The sequence below is a fragment of the Aulonocara stuartgranti genome (genome assembly GCF_965226115.1).
Source record: "Aulonocara stuartgranti genome assembly, chromosome: 2".
NCBI classification, from domain to species: Eukaryota; Metazoa; Chordata; class Actinopteri; order Cichliformes; family Cichlidae; genus Aulonocara; species Aulonocara stuartgranti.
The window spans coordinates 10,539,136-10,558,595 of NC_138940.1; the positions used below are offsets into that span (position 1 = coordinate 10,539,136).

Below are 19,460 nucleotides of genomic sequence, written 5' to 3' on the forward strand. Positions count from 1 at the left end.
TCATAGACTGCAATACACTGCCCCCTGCTGGTCATTATAAAGTCTGCAGATGTCATTTGACATGAATGTCATATTTGTGAAACAAAATAAAGGACTCTGTAAAATAAATGAAAATCAAATATTTATATACAGAATATTTATGTACAAATGCTGAAAAAGACATTTGAACAAGATGCACACCCAGTAAAATTTAAAAAAAAAAAGAAAAGTCAGTTTTATCATGTGACTATCATGCTGTCATTTCTGCACAATGCACTTTACACCAGATCAAAATAAAACACTGTGAGGTCGTTCTAACCGGAAGCCCAGAGAGCGTCGACAATGCAGCACAATGCCCTGAAGCATCAGCATCAAAATATACTTCAAGTACCAAAAAGTACTCATTGTGCAGAATGCCCTATTTTTGAATAGCTGGACATTTTAATTACTTTATCACCAGCTGTGACTACAGGTGATAATCAACCATGTTTCATAGGGATGTGACTACATTTAGAAATGTCACGCATTTTTAGGTATAAAGCAAAAGATGCAATGAAATAAATAAGCTATCACATATTAATCCAAATGAATTCACTGAAATACATCTGCACATTTCTGCAGCCTGACTTATTACACACGTGAACACAGTACACATTTGTTTACTGCAAGCTTGTTTCAGAGATGTGATGCAGTTAAATCTGTATGCGTCTGTTTCCTTGTAGTGTTAGTAGAGATGGTGAACCTGACACAATCCTGTGTTTAGTGTGAAGGAAACCAGTTAACAGCCGGTTTAGTAAAATTCTCTTGAACTCATGGAAAACTCATCGTCGTCTCGAAGTGAGCAGCTGAAGCGTCCCGTGTGATCAGAGGTCCTCGTCGTCCTCGCTCACCACGATGTCGAGCTCTTTGTCTTTCCGTACGACGCTCTCGGTGATGAACTCCTTCTGCTGCTCCTCCAGCTCACGCAGCTCCGCCTGCAGGCGCTCCAGGTGGAGCACTCGCCGGTTCCTCAGCAGCCGGCTGGGGAATGGGTTCATGTCGTTGAAGGCGATGCTGGTCAGCTTCCTGCATGGACACACGCAGGTGGAAAGGACTCGATCACCAACACAGAGGAACTGGAAACTGATCAGCTTGAGTGTTTCTGTTTTATGCTGCTTGATACTTCAGGTACTGCAGTTTGAGCAGGAAATACTGGACTGACTGGACCACATGTATCCGAGAGCTGCAGATACTTAAAAATCTTTAAATCGTTGTTACTGTGATCAGGGAAATTTAAACTTCTCACAAAATTTCAGTAAAAAGGGTTTGAAGCTCAAAGATTCAACAGCTACATCCGCTACACTTCTGAGAGTGTAACAGCTCGTAGATTAAGGCGGGTGGAGGCGAGTGCGTACCTGGCATTGGAGACGGTCTTTGTGAAGAAGCGTAGGTACTGGTAGATCTCCACGCTGTCGTGAATCTTCAGGATGTCGTCCTCTTTGTATTTGAACAGAGCCAGAGTGTATCTGAAGATCACCTGCAGCACAGACACGCATTTCATAACAGGACACTCACGCCACACAATTAATTGGAAACTTTGAGGAGGTGAGTCATAAAATTACTCTTTCAGTTGTGGTGCAGTTGGGCCCTTTACTCATTACAGCTCTGATCGATTTCCAATAAGCCACTTGGTTCCTCAGTTGCCAGATAATATTAACTTACTTGGTAGTTGAGCTTTAAGTTTAAATTAAACTTTTGGGTTGGATCTACGTGGCTGAAGCTGTTGTCAGCATTTATCCCTGTGTGGTATATATTTCTGTGTCTGAACTGTGATTTTATTTCCTGAGACAAACGATGTAAAAGCTGTGCTGCATTTGTCACATTGCAGAAACAAGCCCAAAGCCATTGTCCCGCTCATCGTCTGGATTTACGCTGCTTGTGGTAGACTGTGAGGTCGTTACTAGAATGATCTGCTTTCCCACTCCTATTTCATGTCACATGACAGTTCCCCATGCTTAGTAAACAATGTCTTATTACTCCTAAAATGTAAATAAAGACATCTAAAGGTGAAAACAAAATCATTTTTGTTTCCATGGACACTACTGTGGTGCATTCAAGTGTTGTCTGCATTTCTGTCATGGTGTGTTCGGGTGTATGGTACCTTGGTACCCTCATACAGGAAGGCGTCCCACAGAGGCATCAGGATGTCGCTGGGCAGACTCTCCACAAAAACCACCAGGAACCAGTTGAAGGTGACCAGAGAGACGTCAATGTTGTGATCCTCAAAGTGAGATGCCAGGCGAGGAAGCTTCTCCGCCATGAAGTCCTTCAGCACGCGCTGGTCCGCCTGAGCACAAAGACTCACAGAGATCAGCCTCACTGATCACTAAAACAGATCACAGCAGGCAAGCAGGTGAGTGTGTCTGCTGACCTGAGAGGCCACCAGATTCTTGGTGTAGTAGTCCTGAGGCATGATGGCTTCCACCACTGCCACCAGACACCAGAAGGCATCTTCTTCACTTTGGAGGACCAGCAGAGCGAGGGCCGCTAACCTGTGGACATTGATGGAAGGTGAGGTTCTGCCTGGAAGGCGGGTCCACATAAGAACTCAGATATAAAATTTATACTTTTGTTCTGACCTGTTTAGTCCCTGGCAGTAGCCAATGGCAGGGTTATGCCAGGAGAAGGCCAGAAGGATGCGGCGGAGCTGCTGGAGGGCGGGGCTGGACGGCGAAGAGAAGTGCTGATTGGTCGTCAGGGTTCGGTGAAGGTCCAGCTGGACCTGCCTGGAGGCAGGATTAGGAGCTGTCCGACTCTTCTCACACAGCTGGAAACAGAACAGGATTACTGAGTGCTCGCCAGCATTCCCAACAGGAAGAAGGAGGAGCCACCTGTGCTCAGGTGCGGATAAAGCACTCTCTCTCTCTACAGCTGTACCTGCTGATAGCGTTGCGGGTGGCGCTCTTGGCTTGTCAAAGTTCTGGCTCGGACCAAACAGCGCCACACTCTCTGCCGATACTCCCGAGGGACGCCTTCACGCACCAGAATTTTGAGCTCAGGTGTGATGATGAAGTCATCGTTGGACCTGCCTGCAAGGTACTGAGCCCAGCGGCTCAGCAGGGGGTGCTCTAGACACTCCTACAGGGACAAACGAGATCGCCAGTTACTGAACATCGTAGCTCTTGATCAAAACTGGAAAAAGTTTCTTTGTAGGAAACTGCTTTCCGGTTTTGGACTGTCGGTCGGCTCTGAACAGGACATGATGGGCAAATAATATAAAACATAATTAATAAATAGCATTAAACATACAAAATAATGTTGATTATGACTATAAAGACTAAATCTTTAATAGGGGACATGTAACCACGGTAACTTCTGACCCCACTTCCGCCAGTCCCTTTATTGTGGCGGGAATGAACCCTGTATAAGTTCCGGGTCAATCAGCTGCATGTCCCTGCTCCTCTGGCTGCTGTTGTCCCTGTGGTTGGCGTACTTGTCAGATATCGACAAATTTTACACTACAGACCAGTTGACAGCGTGCAATAACCCGGCCGATTCATCCATCTTTACACTACCTTACAATCGACGAAGTCTTCACCTCCTGCCGGACAGGTTTCCACTGACCAGCAAGGGGCACGACCGCGTCAAAGCCAGACTGGACCAACTCCAAGAGTATAACTCACAGCCCATGATCTCAACCCACCACAAATACAAAGGGTTGTTGTTGAGCATGTGGTCCGAAACCCAGACATAGGCACCACAACTTCACTACGTCTCCGTGCTTTTTCAGGAAGGATTCCTAAGCCAAGTAGTGAAGCAGATTTTGAATCATGGCGTTCCCAAATTGATCTACTGCTTGCCGACCCCAGTTTGTCAGCTCTATACGTCGCCAGACGTATTATAGAGAGCCTGTTGTCACCTGCTGCTGATTTGGTTAAAGGTCTAAGTCCCAACACATTGCCTTCAGTCATACTAAGTGTACTTGACTCCGCTTTTGGAACAGTTCAAGATGGTGAAGAATTGTATGCTCAATACTTAAATATTCTTCAAAATCCAGGTGAACGACCATCCGCTTACCTCCAAAGATTGCAGCTAACCCTCAGCACTGTTGTAAAGCAAGGAGGACTTGCAGCTGCTGACATGAATAAACATCTGCTGAAGCAGTTTTGTCGTGGGTGTTGGGATAACACTATACTAACCAAGTTACAATTAGAACGGCAAAAGGACAACCCACCACCTTTCTCTGACTTATTGTTGTCGTTACGGACAGAAGAAGACAGACAAATTGCTAAGGAGTCACTTATGAAAAAATACATCGGTTCATCAAAACAAAAAGCCAACATCCAATCCCAAAGCACTTGTTCTTGTTGGCATTCTACAGCCAATGAAGAGCTAAAAGAAATGAAAAAACAACTCCAAACCCTCCAACAGCAAATGTCCCAACTTTTGTCCCGAAAAAGTCCAACCGAGTCAAAGTTTAAGCCATGACAAAACAAGTCCAGTCATTCTTCACCTCAGTCAAATACCAAACCCAAGCCATGGTACTGTCTTAACTGTGGAGAAGATGGCCATGTTTCTTCCACCTGCAACAACAGAGCAAACTCCAGTCTTGTTGAACAGAAAAAGAACCAATTAAGGAAAAAACAGCAAGAGTGGGACGCTAGAAATACTTCATCTTTAAAGTAGAAGGAGCTTCTGCGGTGGGACACACAGGAGCTGCGTGCACTAACAGTCCCAGAAACCACAAAAAATTTCCATTGCTGCCAAAAGGGCTTGTGGGGACCAAAAGCACAGGACAAATTCAAATCAAGGGCAACCATTTCAACTGTCTTCTTGATTCTGGCTCTCAGGTTACTACCATTCCTTATTCCTTCTATAACACCTATCTTTCAGACCATCCAATCAAACCACTGAATGATCTGTTGGAAGTAGAAGGAGCAAATGGACAAGCCGTACCTTACCCGGGATACATTGAGATTAACATGACGTTCCCAGCTGATTTTCTTGGTTCATCCATTAATGTTGATACACTTGCTCTTGTCGTGCCTGACGTCCAGCAATCACCCCCAATGATACTTGTTGGTACCAACACTCTTGACGTTGCGTACAGCAAACACTGTGATACCCTCTCTGAGCAGTCATTCCTGCCAACTGGTTCCGGTTACATTGCAGTTTATAAAATCCTCCAGTGTCGCCACGTCCAGAATTCGAATGACCAGTATGCTCCTTGAAGTCAGACCAACCACATACCATTACTGCCGGCCAAACCACTGTCCTTGAGGGATGCCTGGTCACAAGGCTATTCCAAGGTGAGAAAGCAGTTATTCTGGAACACCCCACCTCCAGTTCTCTGCCTGGTGGACTCCTAGTAAAAACCTGCCTTGTGGACTTACCTAAACATCAGCCATGTTTTCTGCCTGTTGTAGTGAGTAATGAGTCTGACCATGAAATCCACATTCCAGCTCGAGCTATTATTGCAGAAATCAGTGCCTTCCAGGAAGTCATTTCCAAAGAGCAACATATCCAGTATTCAGACCAGTCTATAGAGTCGTTACCTCCATCTCAACCACAATACAACTTTGGAGATTCCCCTTTAACTCCAGACTGGAAAGAACGCATTGTTCAAAAACTCAACAGTATTCCTGAAGTATTTGCCAAACACGATCTGGATTTCGGCAGGACCGACAAAGTTAAACACCAAATCAAATTGTCCGATCCAACTCCTTTCAAGCAAAGACCCCGACCAATTCACCCTCAAGATCTTGATGCTGTAAGGAAACACCTGCAAGAACTTCTTGACTCTGGCATTATCAGAGAATCCGACTCACCATTTGCCTCTCCAATTGTGGTTGCACGCAAAAAGAACGGGAGTGTACGTCTTTGTATTGACTACCGCAAACTCAATCTGCAAACAATCAAAGATGCTTATGCTCTGCCTAAACTGGAAGACATCTTCTCCGCACTTGTAGGATCAAAGTGGTTCACGGTGCTAGACCGCAAGTCAGGTTACTACCAAATTGAAATGGAGGAGAAGGATAAGACAAAGACTGCCTTTGTCTGCCCATTAGGATTTTGGGAATTTAATCGGATGCCACAAGGGATTACCAATGCACCAAGCACATTCCAACGGCTGATGCATGGGAGAATTAAATCTAAAAGAAGTCCTGGTTTTCATTGACGATCTCATTGTTTTTGCACCAACTCTTGAGGAACATGAAGCTCGCCTGCTGAAAGTTCTCACCAGACTCAAAGAGTTTGGCTTGAAGCTTTCACTTGAGAAATGCATGTTCTTCCAGACATCTGTGAAGTATCTGGGCCATGTAGTGTCCCAGGCTGGTGTTGAAACTGATCCGGACAAGAGTTCCACACTCACTTCTTGGCCAGTGCCAAAAAACTTGAAGGAATTAAGATCTTTCCTTGGTTTTGCTGGGTACTACAGACGTTTTGTCCAGGGATATTCGGCCATTGTCAAGCCGTTGCATGATCTCACTGCTGGTTATCCACCTTCCCAGAGGAAACTGAGACGAACTGCAAAGCCAGAGAATTACCTCAACCCCAAAGAGCCATTTGGAGGACGATGGGCGCAAATGTGTCAACAAGCTTTTGAGTCCATTATTGACAAACTTACGTCTGCGCCAGTTCTGGCATTTGCTGATCCCCGGAAACCATACACACTCCACACTGATGCCAGTGCCACAGGTCTTGGTGCGGTGCTGTATCAAGAGCAGGATGGAAAAAACAGAGTCGTAGCATATGCCAGCAGAGGTCTTTCCCGGAGTGAGTCAAAGTATCCCGCCCACAAATTGGAGTTTCTTGCTTTGAAATGGGCGGTGACTGAAAAATTCCACGACTATCTTTATGGTGCTCAGTTTACAGTTGTGACAGACAGCAACCCATTAACATACCTCTTATCATCAGCAAAACTTGATGCTACCGGTTACAGATGGCTTTCAGCTTTGTCCACTTTCACCTTCAAATTAATCTACAGAGCAGGAAAGCAGAACTCGGATGCTGATGGTTTGTCTCGCCGACCTCATGGTGAACTGTCTGATGATCCTCTGTCACAGAAAGAACGTGAGCGAATCTGGAGATCTGCATGGCGACATCTCAATGAACCAGATCATGTCTCTATTGACCAGCATACCATCAAAGCAGTTTGTGACTGTCATCTGGTGTACAGTTCAAGCACTGATCCTGATCTTGCTCTGGTGTTATCCATGTCTGTCAATGTCAACAGTCTGCCTGACAGTTTCACGGACGACATCCAGTTCACCTCCATGGTACTCCCCCAAATCTCAACAGCTGACCTTGCAGCCAAACAACGCCTTGACCCTGTCATCCGGCATGTCATAGCTCAGGATGAGCAAGGAGAGTCACCACCACCATTCCTGAGGGAAGAACTTCCCGATCTACCTCTATTACTGCGAGAAGTAAATAAACTGGAGCTCCATAACACCCTTCTCGTCAGGAAGAGACAAGTGGGAAGTGACTTCACATACCAGCTAGTGCTACCCGAGGAATATCGACCAGTTGTACTACACCACCTACATGATCAAATGGGTCACATGGGAATTGACAGAACGCTGGACTTGGTCCGTTCCCGGTTTTATTGGCCTAAGATGACGAGTGATGTGGTCAATAAAATAAGACACTGTGAAAGATGCGTGAGATGCAAATCTCTATCTGAACGAGCCGCACCTCTCATCCCATGGAACTGGTGTGTGTGGATTTTCTCTCTGTGGAACCAGATCGTGGAGTCAAAGACATACTTGTCATAACTGACCATTTCACAAAATATGCCATTGCTGTGCCAACACCAAACCAGAAAGCCAGGACTGTTGCCAAATGTTTATGGGACAACTTTCTTGTGCATTATGGTATCCCAGAACGCTTGCACAGTGACCAAGGCCCTGACTTTGAATCCAGAATCATCCGAGAGCTTTGTGAAATGGCTGGGATCCACAAAATAAGAACCACTCCATACCATCCAAGAAGCAATCCTGTTGAACGGTTTAACCGAACATTACTGGATATGCTAGGAACACTCACAGCTCAACAGAAATCCCATTGGAAAGATTTCGTAAAACCCCTGGTGCATGCATACAATTGCACAAGAAATGATGTTACAGGTTTCTCACCATATGAGCTTATGTTTGGCCGCCAACCTCGCTTACCGGTGGACTTGGCCTTTGGACTACCCCTTGCCAAAGAAGGATCAACATCCCACAGACAATATGTGGAAAAACTAAAGTCCCACCTAGAAGAAAGTTACAAGCTGGCCATCGAAAACTCTGAAAAGGTGATGAAACGTAACAAAAACAGATTTGATAAAAATGCCACTGCATCACAGCTGAATGTTGGAGACAGAGTTCTTGTGAGGAACGTGCGGCTAAGAGGCAAACACAAGCTTGCAGATAAATGGGAGTCATCTGTGTACATTGTAGTGAAGAAAGCCGGCACTCTTCCTGTGTATACAGTTCGACCCGAAGGCCAAGACAAGCCCCTGAGAACTTTACATCGAGACCTCCTATTGCCCTGTGGGTATTTACCACCTTCTGAAAAGGAAAGGCTTACTAAGCAGAAGAGAAAAATGCTTGTCTTACCCGTGTCTCCTGTACGTGCTGATGATGCTGATGACAATGACGAAGAGGAACTCGTCTCATACCTACCTGTTCCTTTCTCTGCTGAACCGGTCACCTTCACAACAACCATTGACTTACCCAATACTCCGCAACCTGTTCCACTTATCAACCAGCCAGATGTCCCCGTAGTATTGGCTACAGAGTAAGAGAATGCTATTCTCCCAGAGGAACCTGTACCTGTTGAAGAGGAACAAGTTATTGCTAACGGAACCTTGGAAGCTGGCTTTGAGCCAGTTGATCTTGCAGAAACTTCTCACGATGAAGAAAGTCTGTCTTCTGATTCGGAAGCATCCAGAGGTAACTTGTCACAACACTCACCTACTGAATCAGAGCCTCTCAGTCCTGAGGCAGAACCACTCTTGAGGCATTCAACCCGCGCCAGGAATCCTCCTGATCGGCTGCAATACATCAAGCCTGGTAAGCTTCTGTTAAAGAGCGTTCAGACCTTTCTGCATGGGTTAAGTTCTGTCTTCTCCTTCGCTCTTCAAGACGATGAAGAAGAGGAGACGATGCCTTCACACCTCAGCCAACCAGTCATTCGGTGCCAGCCTAGTCCATGTACGAGGACGTCCATGAGATTGGGGGGGAGAGTGTAACCACGGTAACTTCTGACCCCACTTCCGCCAGTCCCTTAATTGTGGCGGGAATGAACCCTGTATAAGTTCCGGGTCAATCAGCTGCATGTCCCTGCTCCTCTGGCTGCTGTTGTCCCTGTGGTTGGCGTACTTGTCAGATATCGACAAATTTTACACTACAGACCAGTTGACAGCGTGCAATAACCCGGCCGATTCATTCATCTTTACACTACCTCACAATCGACTCAACGGTGAGTTATTTGTTTGTTTTGTCACAATTAATGAAAATGCGGAGCCGCGATCGCACATCCTAAAACGCCGGTAAGCTAATGCTAGGCTAGCGACAGTAAGTGCAATTACTAGTTTTATTTATTGAATATTGTTGTTTTTGTTTATTCCATTATGGCCGAATGTTGACTTAACGTATCTAGAGTTGAACGAGTGATTTGATTTTTGTAGTTTTGTCCGTTTTGGATGTTTTTTGTTACTTTTCTGATGAAATGCCAAAGCGGCCTATGAGATTTTGCATTGAGGTAAATTCCATTTAGATTATTGAATCTGTTGCGCAACACCTGTGATTAAATGAGTTTTGTAAATATATTTGATTAACTTTGGATAATGTTTATTAGCTTTATGGCTGATATACTTTGATGGGACCCATGAGAATGTTTTTCTATAATAGTATTTTGAATGAAATTCATTATAAGAGATGATGGTTTGTTGATTGTTGTGTGGAACATGGCATTAATTACTTGTCTTTGTTATTTATGGATATATGTATTTATTTTGTCACAGCAGTAGAATGCTGTTTCATTTTCTTCTGTGAATGATAATTTATGTTTTTGACCTTGTTTAGGTCAGGTTTTTTTTTTTTTCTCCCGCGATCAGCCCTGATCAGCGCAAGATGGCGAGCCACCTGACCACCGCTACGTTGCGGTAGGAATTGTGAACCTATGGACTGAATCACTGAATCAAACTGTTGACACATGACCTATCACAGGTCCATGGAACTAAAATAAATCACATACTGGACTACACCTCATTCAACCTCCTTTTGGAACCTAATAAGCTGTTTTGTATTGTCAACATTATTTTTGGTTGTGATATATATGCATATTCTTTTTTTTTTTTGTACATCCGTCTATACATTTCTCATAACAAATATATATATATATATATATATATATATATATATATATATATATATATATATATATATTTTTTTTTTTTTTTTTTTTTTTTTGAGCTCAACTTTGATTTCCTGTGTTTTATTCACACCCCCTCAGGCTCCACAGTCGAACCTTATTCTGATAGCTCATTGTCTATGAGGCTGCAGTCAGGCGCCCTGGTCCTTTAACCGCATTACAGACAGGTGGAGACAGATGATTGGCTCTGGCAACCCCCTTAAAGGGAGCAGCTGAAAGAAGGTTTGGGCTGATTTATTTATTTTTTAGCCCTGATTAGTGACAGCAGGCCCTGCTAGCCTGCTGGGGGGGTGTCGCACTGAGTTTATTTAACCTCCCCCGGATGAGCGGCTGTAAGCTTTGATTTCTCGGACCTGGTGCAGCAGGTTGTGGGAGCGAATCTCCAGTGCCTGGATCTTTGCCAACAGCTTCATGTCCTCTACCTCGTAGTCTGGGATGATCTTAAAGCCGTACTCATCATGATCCCTGAGGACACAGCAGATGTTTAACACATTCATCAGGTCTGGAGTAAACAGTGAAAAATTTGATCTATTTAGAGTTTCTTCTTCTGAGTTTTTAATTGTCATGTCAAGTGACTCTTGAATGAGAAAGAAGCAGGTTGTGTCTGTTATTTTGTCTACCCTGCTGTTCAGGTGCTCGTACCTGTGCACACTGAGCTTCGTGACTCTCTTCAGCTCTCCCTTCAGAGCGTCCTCGATCATTTTCTGCACGGCCTCCCGCTGGGCCGGATGCAGAGATTTGATCTCCTGCAGCCTCCGCAGGACTCCCAGGTAACGGCTCTCCACCTGACAGTTAGTGGCCTCCAGGAAAGCACACTGCAGCCAATCAGAGGGCAGGAAAAGGCATTAATCACTGTGCTGTAGGCTGTGGGCTGTAGCTGGCCCATAGCAGCTCTGTGTGGTGGTGGAGTGTTTAAATGAACAGAAATGGCATCAGACCGACCTTCACCATCAGGGTTTTCTCCTGCTCTGAGCTTTTCCTCCACAGTTTGGTCAGCTGGTAGATCTCAGAGTTCAGAAACTTGTTCTGAGTCTTATATGCCTCGATGTCATCCTGCAGACACAAACACAGACAACCTGGGAGGTTTAAGAGGTTTTAGACTCAGTAACGTAATATCGGCTGTTTCTTTACTGTTGATAGCTTCAGCTCATTTTGGAAGGTTTTTAAACTTTCTTTAAAACACAATCACTTACACTCTGTACCTTCAAGTAAAACTGTAATTCGCTGTAAGTTATCACTGTGCTTCACCTTGAGGTTGTTGTTCTCCTGCCGAAGCTGTCTGAGAGTCTGAGAGTTGATGCGGCCGGCAGAGGACGAGTCGGGGCGCCGCGGTTCTGACAGACACGCTGTCACCTGATCGGACAGCTTTATGATCACCTGACAGGAAACAGTCGCACAGTGAGTACAGCTGCAGATAGACTTCATGTTTTACTGTCACACAAAGCTCACAGGAAGCAAGAAAAAGTAAATGAGTACATTTACTCAAGTAGAAGTGCTTGTAACTCTAAGCACTTTCTATTTGTCTGCCAGCTGCAGGCGGTGATTCAACAACACAAAACTAGAATAAAGAATCGTTCAACTTCATTTCAGCCGTTCTCATGTTGCGTGGGTGCGTCCTGTTTTGGTTCAGGCAGGAAGAAGAAGCTGAGTCACAGAGCCAGTTACTGCCTAGATACGATACGTGACCACTGGGTGGAGCAGTTGATTGAGCTATATGGTCATAATGCACGCCACACATAAAACAGAATTAAAATGAAACCCTGACAGAGTCAAATATGCAGCCCGGAGGCCGGATTAGGCCCACCAAAGGTCCCAGTGCAGTCTTGGGTGGCTTTGAATGAAGTGAAAATTTAAAAGTTCAGATATCTGGAAAATAAAATCATCTCCTACTCGCGGTGTGAGAAAGCCAGCACAGGAGCAGAAGACTGCTCCTGTGCTTGAATGATAACGAAATGCTATTTAAACCTGCGACAGCAGAAAACTGAGTGAAGTTGTCTGTTTTAGACTTCGTAAGCAGCTCGCAGCATATTAAACATGAACCTTTTCAGAATGTGTTTGGACTTAAAAAGACATAATTTCTTTCTAAATATTTGTCTTGGATTCAGAAATCTGCAGTAAACTAATTTCACGAATTTGAGATCAAACTGCAGTGTATGTGGCACTCAAACTGACACAGCTGATCATTTTAAATAACTGAAACAACTCATGATTATGAAGGACGAGCTACCTAAAGAACCCTACTCTCAGCACGTTTTTTTTTAATTTTTTTTATCGTCAGTCATAACTCCTGCAGCCTCCTCTCTCCTCCTGATGAATTTTAGGAATTGAGATGTTTCAGTGTGGCGTACAACAATTCAAATCCAGGTCAAAGGTAGGCGGACGGTCCAAATAAGGAGGCACAAACTTGAAGAATCAGAAAATATTAAAAAAAAAAAAAAAAAAAAACACCTCCTGAAGAGACCTAAGTAACATCACAGAACACCAACCTGCCAACCGCTCTTTAAAAGTGAAGACACGGAGCTCGCTCAATGAGCATTTTGCTCTGTGATCTTCCTTAAACGTTCCCCTTTTTTGTTCTTTTGGCTACAATTCTCAGTTTTCCAACGAATCACATGGCACATCCATCATCTGGGCTGGTCATTTAGGTGAAGCGTTGAATGCACAGGAGAGGCCCTCTGTCTGATCTAATCAACATCCACCCACATTCGGTTTGTTTTGTGCTTTTTTTTTTTTTTTTTTTTTTTTTTCCTGAGCCAGCAGCAGCTCCAGGAACAGCTCCAGATCTCAGAGAAACTTTCAGTCATGGAAACAAACGTGCACAGTTTATTTTAACGTGACCAACCAGAGGTCAGTCTGACAGCAACCTCTGGTTTGTCCTCACCTCCTGTTTGGCGTTGTTCTTCTCCTTCAGCATCCTGTTGTTGTGCTGCAGCTCGGCGACCTGCATGGCCTTCTCAGCCAGACTCTTCTTCACCACCTCCACCTCCATCTTGGCCTCGTCGAGCCGCCCCCGGAGGTCGGCCGCCTGCCGCTCGCGGTGTCGGAGCAGCTCCAGACGTTCCTGCTCATCCTCCTCTGCCAAAAACTCGGCACAGGTTCGCTTCTCCAGCTGAGAAGCCTCCAGCGCTTTGTGGAGGATCCACACCAGCTCCTGCAGGAGGCGCTGTGTTTGTCACTTTTTTCAGTGGCAGCAGAGATCAATAAAACTTTATGATTACTGAACGACTGATCACCTTCTGAGCTTTGACCTCCTCCATCAGCATCTCTTTCTCCTGCTGCAAGCGGCCTATCCGGTCTGAGGACTGAGACGCCATGTCTCTGCGGCGGACAGGCAAGGTGGACGCGCTGCGAGCCTTCACCCTGCGGCTGCAACTCTCAAACAGTGATGGTGACTCCCTGCCATCTGTAGGGGGCGCCTGATCAGCGGCATTGAGCAATGGCAGGGGAGGGGAGAGGCTCGGGGATTCAGAGGGAGTGCTGAGGGTTGGAGAAGCTGAGAAGTGACAGAGAAGGATTAAAAGAAGTCACACGCCTGGATGCTGAAGCGGGTAAACTTCTTCACAAATAAAATTTTTATCATTAGAGAAAAAATTACCAATAATCATCCTACAGATGTAATATTATCTACAGCTACTTTTAGTACCATTGATGTTAAGTTAGACTCTTTTTCTCCAATTGATCTTTCTGAGTTAACTTCAATAATTACTTCCTCCAAACCATCAATGTGTCTTTTAGACCCGATTCCTACAAAACTGCTCAAAGAAGTCCTGCCATTTATTAATTATTCAGTCTTAAATATGATCAACCTATCTCTAATAATCGGCTATGTACCACAGGCCTTCAAGCTGGCTGTAGTTAAACCTTTACTCAAAAAGCCATCTCTAGACCCAGCAGTCTTAGCTAATTATAGGGCAATCTCCAACCTTCCTTTCATATCAAACATCCTTGAAAGAGTAGTTGTCAAACAGCTAACCGATCATCTGCAGAGGAATGGTTTATTTGAAGAGTTTCAGTCAGGTTTCAGAGTTCATCACAGCACAGAAACAGCTTTAGTGAAGGTTACAAATGATCTTCTTATGGCCTCTGACAGTGAACTCATCTCTGTGCTTGTCCTGCTAGACCTTAGTGCCACAGGGTTCAGTGCTAGGACCAATTCTGTTTACATTATACATGCTTCCCTTAGGCAGTATCATTAGAAGACATAGCATACATTTTCACTGCTATGCAGATGACACCCAGCTCTATCTATCCATGAAGCCAGATAACACACACCAATTAGTTAAACTGCAGGAATGTCTTAAAGACATAAAGACCTGGATGGCCGCTAACTTTCTGCTTCTTAATTCAGATAAAACTGAGGTTATTGTACTCGGCCCTGAAAATCTTAGAAATATGGTATCTAACCAGATTCTTACTCTGAATGGCATTACCTTGGCCTCCAGTAACGCTGTGAGGAACCTTGGTGTGATTTTTGACCAGGACATGTCCTTCAACGCACATATTAAACAAATATGTAAGACTGCATTCTTCCATTTGCGCAACATCTCTAACATTAGAAATATCCTGTCTCAGAGTGACGCTGAAAAACTAGTTATTACTTCCAGGCTGGACTACTGCAATTCATTATTATCAGGATGTCCAAAAAACTCACTGAAAAGCCTTCAGCTAATCCAAAATGCTGCAGCAAGAGTCCTGACAGGGACTAGAAAGAGAGAGCATATTTCTCCTGTTTTGGCTTCCCTTCATTGGCTTCCTGTTAAATCCAGAATTGAATTCAAAATCCTGCTCCTCACATACAAGGTCTTAAATAATCAGGCCCCATCTTATCTTAATGACCTTGTAGTACCATATCACCCTATTAGAGGACTTCGCTCTCGCTCTGCAGGCTTACTTGTTGTTCCTAGAGTATTTAAAAGTAGAATGGGAGGGAGAGCCTTCAGTTTTCAGGCCCCTCTTCTGTGGAACCAGCCTTCAGTTTGGATTCGGGAGACAGACACCATCTCTACTTTTAAGATTAAGCTTAAAACTTTCCTTTTTGCTAAAGCATATAGTTAGGGCTGGACCAGGTGACCCTGAATCCTCCCTTAGTTATGCTGCAATAGACGTAGGCTGCCGGGGATTCCCATGATGCATTGAGTTTTTCCTTTCCAGTCACCTTTCTCACTCACTATGTATTAACAGACCTCTCTGCATTGAGTCATCCGTTATTAACCTCTGTCTCTCTTCCACAGCATGTCTTTTATTCAGTCTTCCTTCTCTCACCCCAACTGGTCGCAGCAGATGGCCCCGCCCCTCCCTGAGCCTGGTTCTGCCGGAGGTTTCTTCTTGTTAGAAGGGAGTTTTTCCTTCCCACTGTCGCCAAAGTGCTTGCTCATAGGGGGTCATATGATTGTTGGGTTTTTCTCTGTATCTATGAAGTGCCTTGAGGCGACTTTTGTTGTGATTTGGCGCTATATAAATAAAATTGAATTGTAAAGAAACTGATGGTGGTAATTTACAGGACAAACACAGACTAACAAGCTCTTAATAAAAACCCGAGGACTGAAGCGGACCATGGCCCAAATCAGGTACAAAATACTCAGTACAGGTGAGTCACAGTTCAGGCTGATGTTTATGTGTTTAGTCTGAAGTCAAAATGAAAAAGTCCCAGTTCAAGTCCAATTTAAAGTCACAGGTAACTATAGATGCATCTTCTTCCTTCCACATCTGATGGGCACCGCAGGCCTCAACTTTATTTCTATATAACCCCAAATCACAAAAATGCTGCCTTATTATCTCAAAGTAAAGGCCTTACAGTATTAGAGAGACTTCAGTGATTACATGATCCTCCATGTGGAGCACTTTATGACAGAAGATGCCTTCAACAGAAGCAGGATCAGAGTGGGGCAGCAATCTGTCTCGACCAAATATGGGTGGAAACATTCATAACATGGTTTGGTTCACTGTCACCTGTCACCTACACAACACTAACTACAAGGTTTATTAAAAAGAGAAATCTAATAGGAAAAGTAGAGAGTGTTCCTTAATCCAAACTGGGGAGCTCGTCTGTTATATTCTGCAGAATTTCAAACAGCTGAAGGCTTTTCAACGAGCTTTAAGAACAACCTGACAATGAATTCCAACAGTCCAGCCTAGAAGTAGGAAATCTGTGAACTAATATTTCAGCATCACTTTGAGGCCATGTTCTTAATTTTGTTGATGTTGCATATATGAAACAAAAAAGGCCTACATATTTGTCTAATGTGCGCACTGACGGACATAAGTGACTCCGAGACTCCTCACAGGGCTGCTGGAGGCAAAGGTAACACCATTCAGAATAAGGATCTGGTTGGACACCAAGTTTCTGAGGTTTTTAGGGCCGCGTACAATAAAAAACTTCAGTTTGTGTGAATTTAAAAGGAGAAAATTTAACATCATTCAAGTCTTTAAGTTATGACTGTAGTTTAACTGATTTGCGTCATGTGGTTTCATAGATGAATAAAAATGGTATTACTGGTGTACTCTAAGCTCTAGCTAGTTACTGTAGTACTGCTGTAGTACTGTATATACATACTGGGGGTGTTGACTGTGTCGGCAATGTTCGGGGGAATCCAGGGAGGAGCTTCTACATGAAACACGCTCTGACTCCAGTCCTGGGATGACCTCTTACGCAGACAGTGGACTGAGTTTCTGTACTCAGAAAGAAGAAACATGAAGACCAACAACAAAACAAGTGGAAGACATCAGACTGTCTGAGCCGTTTAAATGTCTCAGATTTGTGGCCGAGGAGACTCACTGGATCTCGATGAGCGGATGCTTGAGCGACACGTTGGCGAGGGGAATTCGCGTCATCGGCACACTGGCGGCCCCCTCCCCGACCAGACCGATGGGGCTCTTCAACACTGGCAGGAAGTCATCTGCACAAACACACACAGACATTCAACACCTCAGACACACACACAAAGCCTGTGTGTTTTCTTCTAGCTGCTTATTTTCAATGAATGTGTGTTTGATGTTTAAATACTTTTTATTTGACCTTTACTTATACACTCTCTTATATAGTCTCATTAAGACTCGGTGTCTCATTTACAAGAGTGACCTGTGTCAGACAAACATTAAAATCGCAGCAATAGAAGAAACAATAGAATAGCTAAAATTGTCTAACGTTTACACATTCATGTCAAAAACAGGAACAAGTTCCCAGGGATGATTTCACAAAGTCATTTGTACGTCTTTTAAAGTCTACAAGTGACATCAGCTGATGTCATATCGTGTATCCCACAAAGATGGGGCAGAAAAAGAGGAATGCCTTCTTTCTGAGTTCTGTATGAACTGATGGTGACTGTAATAAAATCCTGAGACTGCAGACTATGACTAAACTGTTTGCATGATGTGTACTCTGATAAATAAGAAGGGAGTAAACCATACATAGATTTACAGATAAAATTATACCAATGAACCATCCTGCATATGGCCAGTGAGAGCCAGTCAACCAGAGAATATAAGTACAGTGGCGTGCCAAAGGTTTACAGCTGCTTGTAAATCTTAGTGCCCTGTGATAAACAGTCCATGAAATGGAGAGAAAGAGCAGAGGCATTCATCTAAATTTTATCGCTGTAATCCAGGAGGGGTTAACAGGTGGTAACAACGAGCCTTTTCCTTGCTGTGAAAGAGAAACACGATTGATTTTTGGAAAAAGAAGCCCAACTTCAGCCTCAGTTTCAGTAATTTTCACATAAACTAGTTTTTTTTCCTGCATTCAAAAGCAGTCTGAGCTGACACAGCTGTGACTGTATAAATTCAAAACACAATAAATAATTGTATCATCTGTGTAAAAATTAACCGAAGCATTAAGATTTTGTCCACAGCCATTAACATAAATAGTAAATAGTGCAGGCCCCACTACATAACCCTGGGGCACTCTCTGGAAGAGAGGCCACTGAGCTACATGCACTGCTGATGGTCAGAAAAGTCATTAGTAATACACCAAACTGCTTGGTCTGAAAGGCCTACGACCAGTAGCCTCTGGCATAAAATGCCATGGTCAATAATGCTAAAGGCTTTTGAAAAACCAATAAAAAGAGCAGCGCAGTAGTTCTTTGAAGGCTTTCAAGGCTCAATAAACATCATTAAGAACTTTTAAGAAAGCAGTTTCATAGCATTGCAATTTCCTAAAGCCAGACAGAGAAGGAGATAAAGAAAAACTACTATAATCCAAGAAACTCTAAGTTGATTATTTACCAGACTAAGATCCAGAGTTTGGAAACTGGTCTGTACTGTAGTTATTGACCATTGAAGAATCACCAGTTTTCAGTAGGGGAGTAAAAAAAAAGGCACACTTCCAAATCTCTGGTAAAGGGTTCTGTTGTATGGAAAGATCAAAACACATCAACACTGGCTCAGCTATGACTCTTGCGTCCAGGCAAAAAAAGAAAGGTGACAGGAATATAAAGATGTTCACTCTTTTTAAAACTGTTGAAAAAAAGCTCAGGCTAATTGTTTTACGAGTCTGAACCTTAGCACACTTCACTGACGGGTCTTAAATTGTTTAATTATTACACTGAACAAAAATATAAACGCAACACTTTTGTTGCTCCCATTTTTCATGAGCTGAACTTAAAGATCCGAAACATTTGCTACATACACAAAGGACCCATTACTATCAAATATTGTTCACAAATCTGTCTGAGGCTACGTCCACACGTACCCGGGTATTTTTGAAAACGCAGATTTTGCTGTGCGTTTGCACCTTTCGTCCACACGTAAACGGCGTTTTCGGTCACTGAAAACGGAGATTTTTTAAAAACGCCTGCCAGGGTGGATATTTTCGAAAGCTCCATTTTTGCATTTACTTGTGGATGAGGAAAACTGAGAAAACGCAGCGTCAAAGGTGTGCGCCATGTTATTGTTTCGGTGAAATTAATTTCTACAGTGGGGGACAAAATACTGTTAACTGTACTCTCTGCAGTGTTTAAATGCTTACACATACACACACAGTTACTATCCCTGCACACATAGGTTCTGCTTCTTTGTGCCATCTTTGTTTACTATTTCCCACCGAGGCTTCTAGACTTCTGATTGGCCAACATTTCTACACGTTT

At 43.8% G+C, this 19,460-nt stretch overlaps 1 protein-coding gene across 2 annotated transcripts in view; it reads right to left on the reverse strand.

Annotated features, from left to right (window-relative positions):
* Positions 1-494: 494 nt before the first annotated feature.
* LOC309687166 (TBC1 domain family member 2A-like) overlaps positions 495-19,460 on the reverse strand; it is a 31,838-nt gene continuing 12,872 nt past the window's right edge. Inside the window, exons 5-18 of one of the 2 annotated variants that reach the window (XM_082501912.1) lie at positions 17,156-17,276; positions 16,934-17,049; positions 13,614-13,873; positions 13,262-13,531; positions 11,629-11,757; positions 11,323-11,433; positions 11,023-11,195; positions 10,734-10,845; positions 2,896-3,096; positions 2,598-2,785; positions 2,390-2,510; positions 2,120-2,305; positions 1,374-1,495; positions 495-1,044 (exon numbers count right to left, since the gene is read on the reverse strand). In XM_082501912.1, the coding sequence (XP_082358038.1) occupies positions 843-1,044; positions 1,374-1,495; positions 2,120-2,305; positions 2,390-2,510; positions 2,598-2,785; positions 2,896-3,096; positions 10,734-10,845; positions 11,023-11,195; positions 11,323-11,433; positions 11,629-11,757; positions 13,262-13,531; positions 13,614-13,873; positions 16,934-17,049; positions 17,156-17,276 (2,312 nt within the window). In that variant the 3' untranslated portion in view covers positions 495-842. Of the gene's footprint in view, positions 1,045-1,373; positions 1,496-2,119; positions 2,306-2,329; positions 2,511-2,597; positions 2,786-2,895; positions 3,097-10,733; positions 10,846-11,022; positions 11,196-11,322; positions 11,434-11,628; positions 11,758-13,261; positions 13,532-13,613; positions 13,874-16,933; positions 17,050-17,155; positions 17,277-19,460 lie in introns of those variants that run through there. The other variant, XM_082501911.1, reaches the window with a different exon arrangement.